Below are 12,789 nucleotides of genomic sequence, written 5' to 3'. Positions count from 1 at the left end.
CTGAAGAAAGACACTGATTATTGTCTCTTGCGTGATTTAGACTATCAACGTTCAATTGTAGACAAATTTGCTTGTGGGATGCTGAAGCCTAATGTGCCTGATTAGTATGATGTCTTCCACTGTTATTCACCATGTCATTTTAATGATAATGAACTAATAATCAATTGTTCCTCAGGGATTGATTAACTCCATGGGATAGTTTACTTCAAACACATTTTAATTTATGATGCAGACATTTCACCAATCAATTGGTTTTTATATATGCAAATTGCAAACCAAAAGCAAATTACTGACAGGAAGAGTTGCAACATTGTGTACATTCAGTATATTATATTCCTTACAGTGTGGAAACAGGCCCTTTGGCCCAACCAGTCCACACCGACCCTCCGAAGAGTAACCCAGCCAGCTCCATCTCCTTCTGACAAATGCACCTAGCACTATGGGCAATTTAGTATGGCCAATTCACCTGACCTGCACATCTTTGGACTGTGGGAAGAAACCGGAACACCCGGAGGAAATCCACGCAGACACTGGGAGAATGTGCGAACTCCACACAGACAGTCGCCTGAGGTTGGAATTGAACCTGGGACCCTGGTGGTGTGAGGCAGCAGTGACAACCACTGAGTGACCATGCCGCCCCCAGAGTATATAGAGTCAGAATTTCCATTGTGGTTTCTCACTTTAGTAGGCTGTGAGTTTTCCTGCTGGAAACTTTCCTGCTTTCAGCTTTAATCCAAAAACAGGAGGATCCTAACCTCAGCTTCTGTTTCTGACCATCTGCCAGCATTTTCGTCGTTCTATTAATTCAGACTTCCATTTCTGAATAAGCTTCAATGGCAATAATTTTGTAAATGAACTTCACCATGCTAATACTAAAAAACATTAATCTACTCAATGGAAAAAGGGCAAAATGATCAACTAATTCAATATGTTTCTATTAGATTATAAACTACAAAAACTAATAATAAATACCCATCTCCAACAATCCAGTAAAGATTTTAATGACGAAGATTAATTCATGAGTATTGACATGATACACATCACTAAAATAAGGTGTATTGAAACAAATGGCATTTTGCTTCCTTAAGAATCTCAGCTATAATAAGTTACTTGTGGTTATGCTGATTTTATAATCCAGCATGTCTTTTGGTAACAAAGTTATCATGGTTCTTGAAATCAACTTTGACAACCTTCATTTGATGATTGATTTTTCTCTTCACTCTCTCTAATAACTTTTTATGTTTTGAATTGCTCAATGCATCATTGCTCGTGTTGAGGGGCAGTGAGGGGCAATGATAGGCAAGTTATCAAAATCCTAGCAGTGTCCCAAAATTTGCTGTACCAGACATCACAGATGTCATTTATGCCAAAATATGGTCTGCAATCAATCTTTTAGATGCAAAATTCTCATCATTTACAAGAAATTTGAAAATCAGAAAGAATGAATCCAGTTTGGCCACTAATAAATCATTGTATTTTTAACTGACAATGCTAGTTACTATTTGCCTGGATCCACAGGAAGAAGTGGTATTAACTTTCCAATTACTTTATATTTCTCTTTAGTTCCAGCCTCTGGCATATCTTTACTGAGCTCTGAGCATTTAAGGATGTAACTTTCCTTCAGCATTAACTGCAAGTCAGAGACATAAGCAAAACAATTCTGTTGTACATCAACTACTATCGTGCCATAATTGCAGTTGCAGTTCATCCACCAAAATAATCATTGTAGCTTACTCTAATAAGGTAGTTCCCATCTACAATACACACTGCAGGGACACACCAATGCTGCTTTGACAGCATCTTCCAAACCCGACATCTAGCACCTTGAAGGATTTCGGCATCTGATGCACAGAAACACTTCCATTTGCATGTTCCCCTCCAAGCCACATATCATCTTGACCTGGAACTTTATTGCCATTCCCTCACTGTCACACAGTCAAAGTCCAGGAATTTCCCTTCCTAATGGAAAGGGACATGCACCTACATCCCAAGGACTGCAGCGTTCAAACAGGCAGCTCACCACCATCTTCTTAATAGCAATTAAGGATGGTTCATAAGCCCTGGCCTAGCCATTGATACCCCTATTTCATGAATGAATGAACAAACTCTTACTTATAGCATAAATTTATATTGAAACAAAAGCTTTACTACATCCTTCTATGGTGACATCTATTGGGTATGGTTTTACTACTGCCAACATATTTAGCCCAAAGACAAATGGCCATGTTTTATTACTTTAACTGGAAGCATGGACACGAGTGGCCACATCCTTCTCAATGTTGGGGAAACAGCATAGTTCCATCCTGTTCTCATTTACTGAAACATGGTAACAATTAAGAATAGGAGTCTTGGCTTCTTTTTCTACCTTAGCCTAAAATTGTTGAAACCAACTGGAGAATGGTACCAATAGCCCACAGAGATGTATTTACACAACACATTCAGTAACAGTGATTTTTAAAATCTTGCATCAACTAGTTCAGTCTCATTGGTTTCTGTGTAATAGCTGTCTTCAGCAGGTGCAGTTGTGTTGAGCAAAAAGCTAGCTTATAACATTATTTTCTTTCAGAAGTTGAAGAACAGTTTTCTGCAGCTATATTTTCCAATTGAGTACACTAATTAAGTGAACTCAACCAGACACTGAGAGCCTCCTGCATAACAAAGCCAACACATCAGATAAAATATGATGAGAAATCACAATTGTGAATGAATTAAAAATTCAACATCTCTGTAAAAAGCGGTACAGTGGAACATAAGAATTTTCAAGTCGATGTGGGGCATTGGACAGCATTAAAGGTAGTTATTATTTTTAATTGGTTGGCTTTCCTTTTGCTGAAATATTGGCCAGAAGCAAATAGCGACTGACATCAACTAAATAAAAAGTAATCCATATATTACACAGAAGAACGTGCTGTGTTTGTCTGCTAGATAGAGCACTGCAATAACAGTGCATTGCATCGCTGCATAGTGAAGCAAGGGAGAGAAAATTATAATTACAAATGCATCTTCCCTGTCAGTCAATATTGCAACAAACATCTGAGACACCACAACAACATGATCTGGCAGGAGAGCCAGCCAGGAAGGGATAAGTTTGTGGTATATGGCAAACCAGCATAAAATGCCTTTATTTGGATTGGAATGGGGAAGGTAGCTGCTTAAGAAAGTCAGGTTTAATGGTAATGGCTTGCATCAAGTATAGTGTAATTTGTTAGAATTGCCAAAGTTCCTTAAATTAAATACATCCAGATTGTGGGAAGCCCAGATCTTCTTCTTTCCTGCATGCCAAACTCTTTCTAATATTTTTCCTCTTGATTCTGCATCCTTCTGTTTCACCTATAGCCAGCTGAGTAATGTCAGAGCTAGTCATGTGCCACTATAGAAGTCTCTTAATAAACATGGGAAGTTATAACTTTAAATATCACATTGAAATTTATTTTGCACTTTACCTGCCAACGAATGCATTCACGTTTCCATATTATAGCAATGCAGCCAATAAGAGAGACACAGGCTCTGATAGTATCAGAAGTTTGATATCTCAGGAGCCCACAAACTTGTAAACTCTCACATAAAGTCCATAAATCCACCACCAGTAATGCAGGTAAGAGGAGACTATCCCTCTCCTTACAGCCTATTTATTAACTGGGTCTTCACTTTGTAATAGGGAACTGACTACAACTTGAGGTAACTAAAATGAAATTACAGAAAATTTGACAGAAAGATCATTCTGTAAATTTGAACAGATGGAAAACTAACAGTGCAAAAACACCATAAAACCTGGATCAGGGTTTCCATACACTTACCATATTAAGAATGTGGTTAACTATTCGCTTTCATGCTATATTGTATAGGAAACATGTTAATGTTGTGACACAACAGCGTAACTTTGACATTACACAATAATGTAAAATGGGCAGAGGGAAATTGGTTAGCTGTTTCACACCTACTGACTTTTATTTGACTATCCTTTGAAAGAAATGAAAATTGGTCACCATGTAAAATGCTGAAAACGTGTTGCTGGAAAAGCGCAGCAGGTCAGGCAGCATCCAAGGAACAGGAGAATCGACGTTTCGGGCATAAGCCTTCTTCCTGAAGAAGGGCTTATGCCCTAAACGTCGATTCTCCTGTTCCTTGGATGCTGCCTGACCTGCTGCGCTTTTCCAGCAACACATTTTCAGCTCTGATCTCCAGCATCTGCAGTCCTCACTTTCTCCACCATGTAAAATGGTTTCACATTGCCCATTTTATATTAGTGCACAGAATCGAAATGAGTGCAATGTGAGTTACTGGTCAGAGTTTAACACTGGAATGTTAAGATGTGCTTATGTGTTTATCTGTAGTTGACCATACACATTATCAATAATTGATCACAGACTCGGACTCTTAACTACATACTCATGGAGCTGGAGCTGCTCACACTGGACGTGTCACTGCTGGGAGACGGAGCCTCACTGGTAGGACTGTTCCTGATGGAGGTCACAGGTTCATCGCTTCCATTCAGGTTGCCGAAGGTGATACGAGCATTCAAAATGTGAAAAATTGGAATTTCTGCAAAGACGGTTGAAAAATTGTTGAAGTCTCTGTATAAAGCTAAAACATTGCAAAATCATCATTGGAATTCAAAAGATCCCATCTCCCATTAGAGTATGTTAGAAAATGGCTGAAGTAAAGAGAAATATTTGCATTTAACAAAAAACTCAGTCATACTCTCAAAGGGATTCAAAGCAGCAATTATTATTGAACTTGTGAATAGGGAAAGCATTATGAGTATATAAACTATGAGCAGAAGCAGCAACTTGGCTGCTCAATCTGACTCATCCATTCAATAAGATCATACTGATCTAATTACTCCGCAATCAGCCCTACTCTCCCACTACTCCTTGCTTATCAAAAATCTATCTATCCCACCCTTAAATGTTCAAAGACTCTTCTTCCACTGCCTTTTGAGGAAGGATGTTCCAAAGACTCACCTCCCTCTGTGAGTAAAAAAAAATCTCTTTATCTCTGACTTAAAAGTGTGACCCCATCTTTTTAAACAGTGACTGCCAAATCTAGATTCTTCCACAAGAGGAAACATCCTTTCCACATTCACCCTGACAAGATCCCTCAGGACATTTTATGTTTCAATTAAGTCACCTCCTATTCTTTTAAACTCCAGCAATACAAGCTTGATCTGTCTTCCTCACAAGACAACTCTCTCAATTCCAGGTATGAGTTTGGTAAAAGTTTTCTGAGCTGTTTCCAATACATTTACATCATTCCTTAAGAAGGGAAAGTAATACTGTATTCAGTACTCCAAGTGTGGGCTTACCAATCACCTGTTAGACTGAAGCATAACTTTCTGACTTTTGTTTGCTGTACCTGTATATTAGACTGTTGTGATTCATGTATTGGAACACCCAGATCCCTCAGTATCTCACAGCTCTGCATTCTCTCACCACTTCGATAATGTGTGCCTTTTTTTAATCTTCATGCCAAAATGGATAATTCAACATTTTTTTCCACCTTGTACTGTTAGATCTTTGTCCACTCAGTCAACCTATTTGCACCTTCCTTAAGTCCTCTTCACAACTTCCTTGCCTATTTGATTTTGTGTCATCAGCAAGTTTAACTGTCATATCTTTTGTCCCTTTATCCAAGTCATGTATATAAATTGTAACAACTTGAGACCACAGCACTGATCCCTGTGGCACACCATTCATTACATCGCCAAACAGAAAATTACCCAATTATGACCACTCTGTTTCCTGTTAGCTAACCAATCAACTATACATGACAACATGTTACGCCTACACTATGGCTTTTATTTTCTAAAATAAATTTTGACCTAATCAAATGTCTTCTAGAAATCCCAAGACAGTACATCCACTAGTTAGCCTTTATGTATGGAATATGTTACTTCCTCAAAGAATTCAAATAAATTGGTTGACATGATTTCCCTTTCACAAAACCATGTTGACTCTGTCTGATTACCTACAATTTGTTTAGTTTTTTGCTCTAAGAATAATAGCTTCCAAGATCCTCCCTATGGCAGTTGTTGTTAACTGGCCTGTAGATTCCTATTCTTTGTCTCCCTCCCTTTTGAATAAAGGAGTTACATTCTCTATTCTCCATTCTTATGAAATCTTCCCTGAACTTGGAAAACTTTGGAAAATAAAAACCAATCCATCAACCACCTGACTAGTTACTTCTTTTTAGAAACCAGCCCACAGATCCAACAATTTTCTTGGGAGTACTTCCCTGATGATTGTAATTGTCTTGCATTCAACTCTCCCTTCCATTTCCTGGTTTACAGCTATTTCTGAATTGTTACTCGCATCCTCTTTATTGAAGACTGAAACAAAAACCTATTCAATTATATCCTTATTTTTCATTATTAATTCCCCAGACTCACTTCCTATTTGACCAAAATTGACTTTGTTAACTCTTCTTTTTAAATATCTATAGGAAATCTTACTATCTTTTTAAAATATTTCTTGCTAGTTTTCTCTCAGACTCTAATAGTTCACTCTTTGCTAATCTTTTCATGGTTTCATTTGAAATATTCTATGCGATATTGTAGTGGTAGACTTAAAAAATGATGTCTTCAAACCAGATAATTAAGGGTTAATCATTAAGTGTTAACTGGACATGACAGTGAGTGATTGAAACAAAGTGGAAAAGTACAGGAAAACAGGCCCAATGTGAAAACAGTCTGTTTTGACTGAAAGGTATGAACTTATCAATGGGACCACCAGGACATGCTGTTTCAGCATAATGGAATTCTGGGAAAGTATTGAAAGTACCACAGAATGATGATAATACATATAATCCTAGATTCAGAATAGCATTAATATTGGGGATGTGGCCCTATTCAGGGGCCTTCACCTTGGACCAGATTGCAAATGGTGCCAACCCCAAATTCTCCAGACCAACTGTCGTAAAGCAGGGTCCCTGATTGGTAGGAGGCAGTGAAACTCGCTGTTGAACACATCTAAAGTAGTTTCAACACTCATTAGTTTGCACATGTTTCTAATATTTCTGAAGTAGATTACTGTTTAATAAAGCTATTGCTATTATGTGTACATATTTACTGCTTTATGTACAAACACATTTATCACAATATAGTAATTTTCTATTTAATATATTCATCACCACTTAATATGTATATTACCACCAGTAAACATATTAATTAGTATCACTTAACTCGTAGAGCTATATCCCACAGATCCCACTATCAAACCACAGCAAATCCTCATTGATTTTCTTTAAGCTTCATACTACTGTAAGTGTAGTATTTAGTTAACCACAGACTACTTATTTAGTTAACCACAGATTGTAAGTTCTCACTTCAGAATTTTAATTTTTTATTGAAATATGATCAGAGTCAAAAAAATCCAAGTTAATCAGGTAACCAGTGCGAGTTGGGGGATTTAACCAAGATAGTTTCCTTCTTTTCCGTTTTTATGGTGTGGATCTCTTTTTAGGAGTTTTGCACCATCACACAGCAACAACATGCATCCGAATATTGCGTTCATTTCTGTTAGAGGAAGGAGGTTGTGAAACTTGAATGGGTCTAGAAAAGATTTAAAAGGATGTTGCCAGGTTTTTAGTGTTTGAGCTATAGGGAGAGGCTGAATAGGCTGGGGCTTTTTTCACTGGAGCGTTGAAGACTGAGGGGTTACCTTAAAGAAGTTTATAAAGTCATGAGGGGCATGGATCAAGTGACTATCTAAGGTCTTTTTCCCAAGGTAGCAGAGTCCAAAACTAAAGGGCATAGGTTTAATGTGAGGGGGAAACATTTAAAAGACACCTAAGGGACAACTTTTTCACGCAGAAGGTGGTGCATGTATGGAATGAGCTGCAAAAGGAAGTGATGGAGGCTGATACAATTAGACTATTTAAAAGGCATCTGGATGGGTATATGAATTGGAAGAGTTTAGAGGGATATGGGCCAAATGCTGGCAAATGGGACTGGATTAATTTAGGGTATCTGGTCAGCATGGATGAGACGGACCAAAGGGTCTGTTTCTGTGCTGTACAGCTGTATGACAATGATATGATTTATGTTTTTACTGGAAGTATGGTCAAAGGATAAATTAATATATTGATAAGCTCTTTTTTTGAGAGAGTCAGTGAGCAGCCATTGAAACTGTTGTTCATGGTATACATCAGATGGACTGTCATTTGTTAGAGAATAATTGTCAAAAATATTAAATATTTTGCTGCATTCTCAGCAAACATTTTACACTGTTGGTGTTTGCAAAGTGATTGAAAGGAAGAGGATGTGGTAGCTACTGAGTAATTCTGGGAGAGAAGGGAGGGATCAGGAGTAAAGGCTTCAGTTTCCTGTTGGACACAGGACAAAAAACCCACATATGTTGCCTCCCACTCGCCACATCTTATCAAATTATTTCTGAGAAAGGCCAGAGCAGTTTGTTTTAAGAATATAACAGACCAGACCCAAAGTCAAGTGTCAGTCTGATGCAATCTGAGCAATATCAGATCCATTTAGAAAGCCCCAAGATAAGGTGGTGTGATTTATTATTTTTCTCATTTATGAGGTGGTTCTGTTCCGAAATGTTTGCGTCATGCTATTGCTAACTCGATATTCAGCAGTGGAGGGAAACTCCTGAGCATAAAAGAATGAGGGCAGCTGAATACAAATTATTGTGATCTGCCTCAGACCTTGCAATTTATCATCTCCCTGAACAGTCAAAAACAATTTCAACTAATATGTCCAAAAAGGGTCAATAAGTCTGACTGTACAGTATTCCTTCAGTACTGCAGATGAATACTAGCGCAGGTTAATCACTGAAGTGAAGAGGATGCAAACTGTTTAACTGAAGCAAGAATGATGGCTGAATTATTCAGTCACGAAGTTGCATGGTTGTGTATTATAGGTTTCTATAATGCTTGAAATCTGAAGAAATTAGAAAATGCCAGTGACTTGATTTTGTTGGTACAAACTGTGGTGGGATCAACACTGGGAAAAGTACTACAGATAACTCCTGTATAGCATTTGCACCATGGCCCAGGAAAGACAGGGAGGGAAGGGGTACAACACTTTGCATTTCAGATGTCAATGAGATTTTTTTAAAAAGAGCAAGGAATGGAATTCAACCATTTTCTGCTAAGTTTTCTGACCTTGAAATTCTGAGCTTTCCTAAGGGTAAAAAAATTGGATATTAAAAACATCTGCTGATCTCCCAAACCTTTCCAAGCAAATAACCACCAAAGGAGCTCAGGGTATATCTGGTTTGAATGATTTCCCACATGAAATGCCTGAATAGCAGCTCTAAAGGAACAGGCTATGTTAAACACAGCTCCATCCTAGCAACTGTGTTGCAGGTCCCAAGCCACTATCAGCAATAACACAGGAACTGCAAGTTTCATTTGCAGGAAGGCAATAATAAGCTCTTAAGAGTTTAAAATTCATTATTCTCTTTGATATGTATGAGTTTGGTTAATTTTTGGATGTAACATTCAGAAAGAGAAATGCACGAAAATGCAGAATTTATATTCAGTTGCTCACCTATTTTGACTGGAAATCCTGGGGGGAGCCGAAGAGTGATAAAGTCCCTAAGTTTAGCAAAAAGTGCATTGCTTATTGCCATAAGGTCGATGATGGGAGCTACCTGCTCAGAGAGGGAAAGTGGGTGATCCTCACATAGCCAGAGTTTTGCTTTGAACCTTGACAGAGAGATAAGGAGAGACAAAATTAGTGCTTGAACACTGTTTTTCTTTTTATGTGTGCTATATAAACAGCTTAATGAGAAACACCATGTGAAAAGGGAAATGTTGCTTCTTTTGAACCAGTCTTAATAAACAATTCCTGGAATGGTTAATATTCATATTGTGTTAGTAAAGTGTTTATTATTTGGAACTGAGTGAGTCGTACTGTATACGTTACGAACACGCCGTAAGACTGTTATTCCATTGCAATGCTACACCTAAGATAGAAATGGTACAGTAAGTATTTGATTGTGCAGCCACATTTGTATAATATTAGTTTTATTTGAATGATTTAAATTTCTGATTATATTCTACCATCGTACAGACATCTACTGGCATGGTCGTGAAATTTAACATTATTATGTCTACACTTTAATAGTTTAGTTACTTTATTGTTTCTAATTTGGAAGGTCTTTAAAATTCTCATTAGCATCCCACCAATAGTAACTTCTGGTCCATTTCAAGCACCCTCAGATTAAAAGGACAGTCCTGCTCCCACAAGTATCAACACCCCTTGAAGTTGAATACCTGAACCTGTATGAGAGAGGCTAGTCATTTCTGCCATTGGTAGAGTTTACTCACTTCCCCTCAGCACCATGCCAATGCCTCACCTGCCCTTGAGCTAAGAATGTCTTCTATTTGGTATATGGAGCCTTGGTAGTATAGTTTCTCCTGCCTATGTACTCTCCTGTTAGGGAGGTCCTGTTCTGGCTGTGCTGTTGAGTATAATGATAAGATTATTCATTCACCGTCAGTAAAAATGTTCTTCAATACATCAATAATGAATTACTTGGTGCACAGTGACTATTATGTAGGCATAACATGTGGTGCCAGTATCAATGTAATGGCTGAATGGCCTTCCTTTTTTAAGCAAGTTGTATGATTCTGTGATGTTGAAAATGAAGAAACATTTAATAACATCGTTCCAAACAGCTAAGTTTAACTGCTTTTTGTTAGGAATTATATCAGGCCTTCAAGAACTAATGAATATGTACTTTACAAAGATTATGACATGGGTAGTGCTAACTTGTAAAGTTGTGACATACTCATAGTTATATACTCATAGTTGTAGACATTACCAGTTGAATGTCAATTTACCTGATTCTGGTTCTTTGTGGATTATTTATGCAGGTGCCAGGAAACAGACAAGCTTTCTCTGCTACCTGCTGTGCGATAAACATTCTCTATTAATTGAGTGAAATAAGCATGGTTTAAGGAAGCAATCAATCATTCACCAGAACTGACTGAAACTACTCAGCTGCTGTATGATTCAGTGACTCTGGTCATTGTTCAATAGTCATGTTAAGGGAAAAAATGGCCTCTATGTCTGAAATAATTGTGTTCAATAACAGCAACAATACAACTGCCCAGTTAAATTTTTAAAAGTGGAATAATTCAACAAGAAATATCTGCTGAGCCATTATTAGAATTTCCTGCTCTTTCTGAAATGGCATAAGTAACCTCGTGATGTAGTCAAGTCTCTTTGAGGGGTTTAACCTACTACCTTTTCCACCAGAGTTAGAATTGATCATTTTCCTGTAATAATCTTGGATATTGTGATGGAATCCAGGGGAGGAAGCATGGGTGAGCTGTTTTCCAACCAGTTGACCTGGTCCTAGTTTCAATGTTTGTTTTGATTTTTGATTTTCACCAGGCTTCACTGAAGTGGAAACTGAAACTTCAGATTTTTAGGAAAGGAAGGCTGTCTGGGAAACTGAAACTAGTTTAATCAAACAAAGGCACTACGTCATAACAAAATTCAAAATCTTGTCCATTTCATTCCATTCTTGGTATTGCTTGTTATGTTTGTGAATTTCTTGGTTCCAGTGGGACTATGACAATATTGCTCTGCACAAAATGGTTGTTAGATTAGCCTATGTACCAACAGTCACTGGCCTTCCAAGTCATTGCATGTGAAATAATAGGAGATGTTTCTCGTGTAGCACAGCATGCATGCAAATATTTGAAGTCTTTCAAATTATGCATTTACTCAGCATGCATTACATTTGGAAAATTGGCCAATTTTCATAATAATAAATAAGTTATGAGTATATAAAATTCAAAAACAATTTTGTCCCATCTGCCTTCAGCAGTCTGACAGTTTCATACATAAATATTGAAAGAAACCTTGAAAGATGTTGATGGCTCATAGTAAACCCACAGCATAACAGTAGTTCATTGTAAATGAGAAGTGACTGCAGTTAAAAATCTTAAAGTCAACCGATCAGTTGTTAAACCATTGCAAAATTCCGTGAATTGCATTGTAGCTGAACCAATATACCTCCATTAAGAAACCAGCAAGTCTTAAATGCGCTAGATGTCACACTGGAAAGTGCTTTTTTTGGAAAATCTACTATAAAAACTTGCTTATCTCAATGGCTGCAAATATAGATTCTGTTCACTACATCTTTATTCATGCCTTTAATCTCTATCCCATCCTGCTTACTCAACCAACCATTGCCAGTTTGGACTTTGCCAGCAGACCAATAATCATTGTCCCCTCTACATTTCACTATACATGTTTATTTAAATAAGAACAAGCCCCTTGCCATCTATTAACTTTTTGTGGGTAATTGATTTTGTTATGTCCAACATAAGCATGAAGATGCTAAAACATGTTTAAAGTGGACAAAACAATTTTTAAGACAACACACGTAACTTCAGACAGACTCAAAGCTCATCCAGATACTGAAGTAAAACGTGGACAATCTGCTTATGAATTCAAAAGTTTCTCTGCTGAGGATGACCCATCAAGAGAAAAGGTCTGTCACATGTTAGTCAATTCATTTTTCTCCTTCACCTTTGTCACGGAGATCTCAAAACTCAATATCTTTACATGAAAGGCATTCAATGGGTATTTTGAATTGAATCTGTCACTCAAGTCAGCAGACCCTGGCTGTCTCAAAGATCTTAAAGGATGGAAGGCCACAACACAGGATGGGTATCAATCATCACCACTGTATTTGGGAAAGCACGTTGGACTATAAATCATATAATTAAGGCTGCCATTCTCGTATGTGGTTTTAAAAATTACAGCAGAAGCCTGTTGGATCAGAAAATATAAACCAAATTCAAGTCCGA

The 12,789-nt window shown here is 37.5% G+C and overlaps 1 protein-coding gene across 4 annotated transcripts in view; it reads right to left on the bottom strand.

Annotated features, from left to right (window-relative positions):
* The window catches only part of ankrd13b (ankyrin repeat domain 13B), a 391,612-nt gene that overhangs the window by 30,845 nt on the left and 347,978 nt on the right, over window positions 1-12,789 (bottom strand). For all 4 annotated transcript variants that reach the window (XM_087977332.1, XM_087977333.1, XM_087977334.1 and 1 more), the window contains 2 exons: window positions 9,509-9,666; window positions 4,390-4,542 (listed from right to left, as the gene is read on the bottom strand). In XM_087977332.1, the coding sequence (XP_087833458.1) occupies window positions 4,390-4,542; window positions 9,509-9,666 (311 nt within the window). The remainder of the gene's footprint in view (window positions 1-4,389; window positions 4,543-9,508; window positions 9,667-12,789) is intronic.

The sequence above is a fragment of the Chiloscyllium plagiosum genome, unplaced genomic scaffold, assembly GCF_037043375.1.
Source record: "Chiloscyllium plagiosum isolate Xiang-an unplaced genomic scaffold, Cpla_swu_hap1 HiC_scaffold_31, whole genome shotgun sequence".
In the NCBI taxonomy this organism is placed as follows: domain Eukaryota; kingdom Metazoa; phylum Chordata; class Chondrichthyes; order Orectolobiformes; family Hemiscylliidae; genus Chiloscyllium; species Chiloscyllium plagiosum.
The sequence above is the reverse complement of the archived record's forward strand: the minus strand, read 5'-3'. Positions and strand labels throughout refer to the sequence as shown.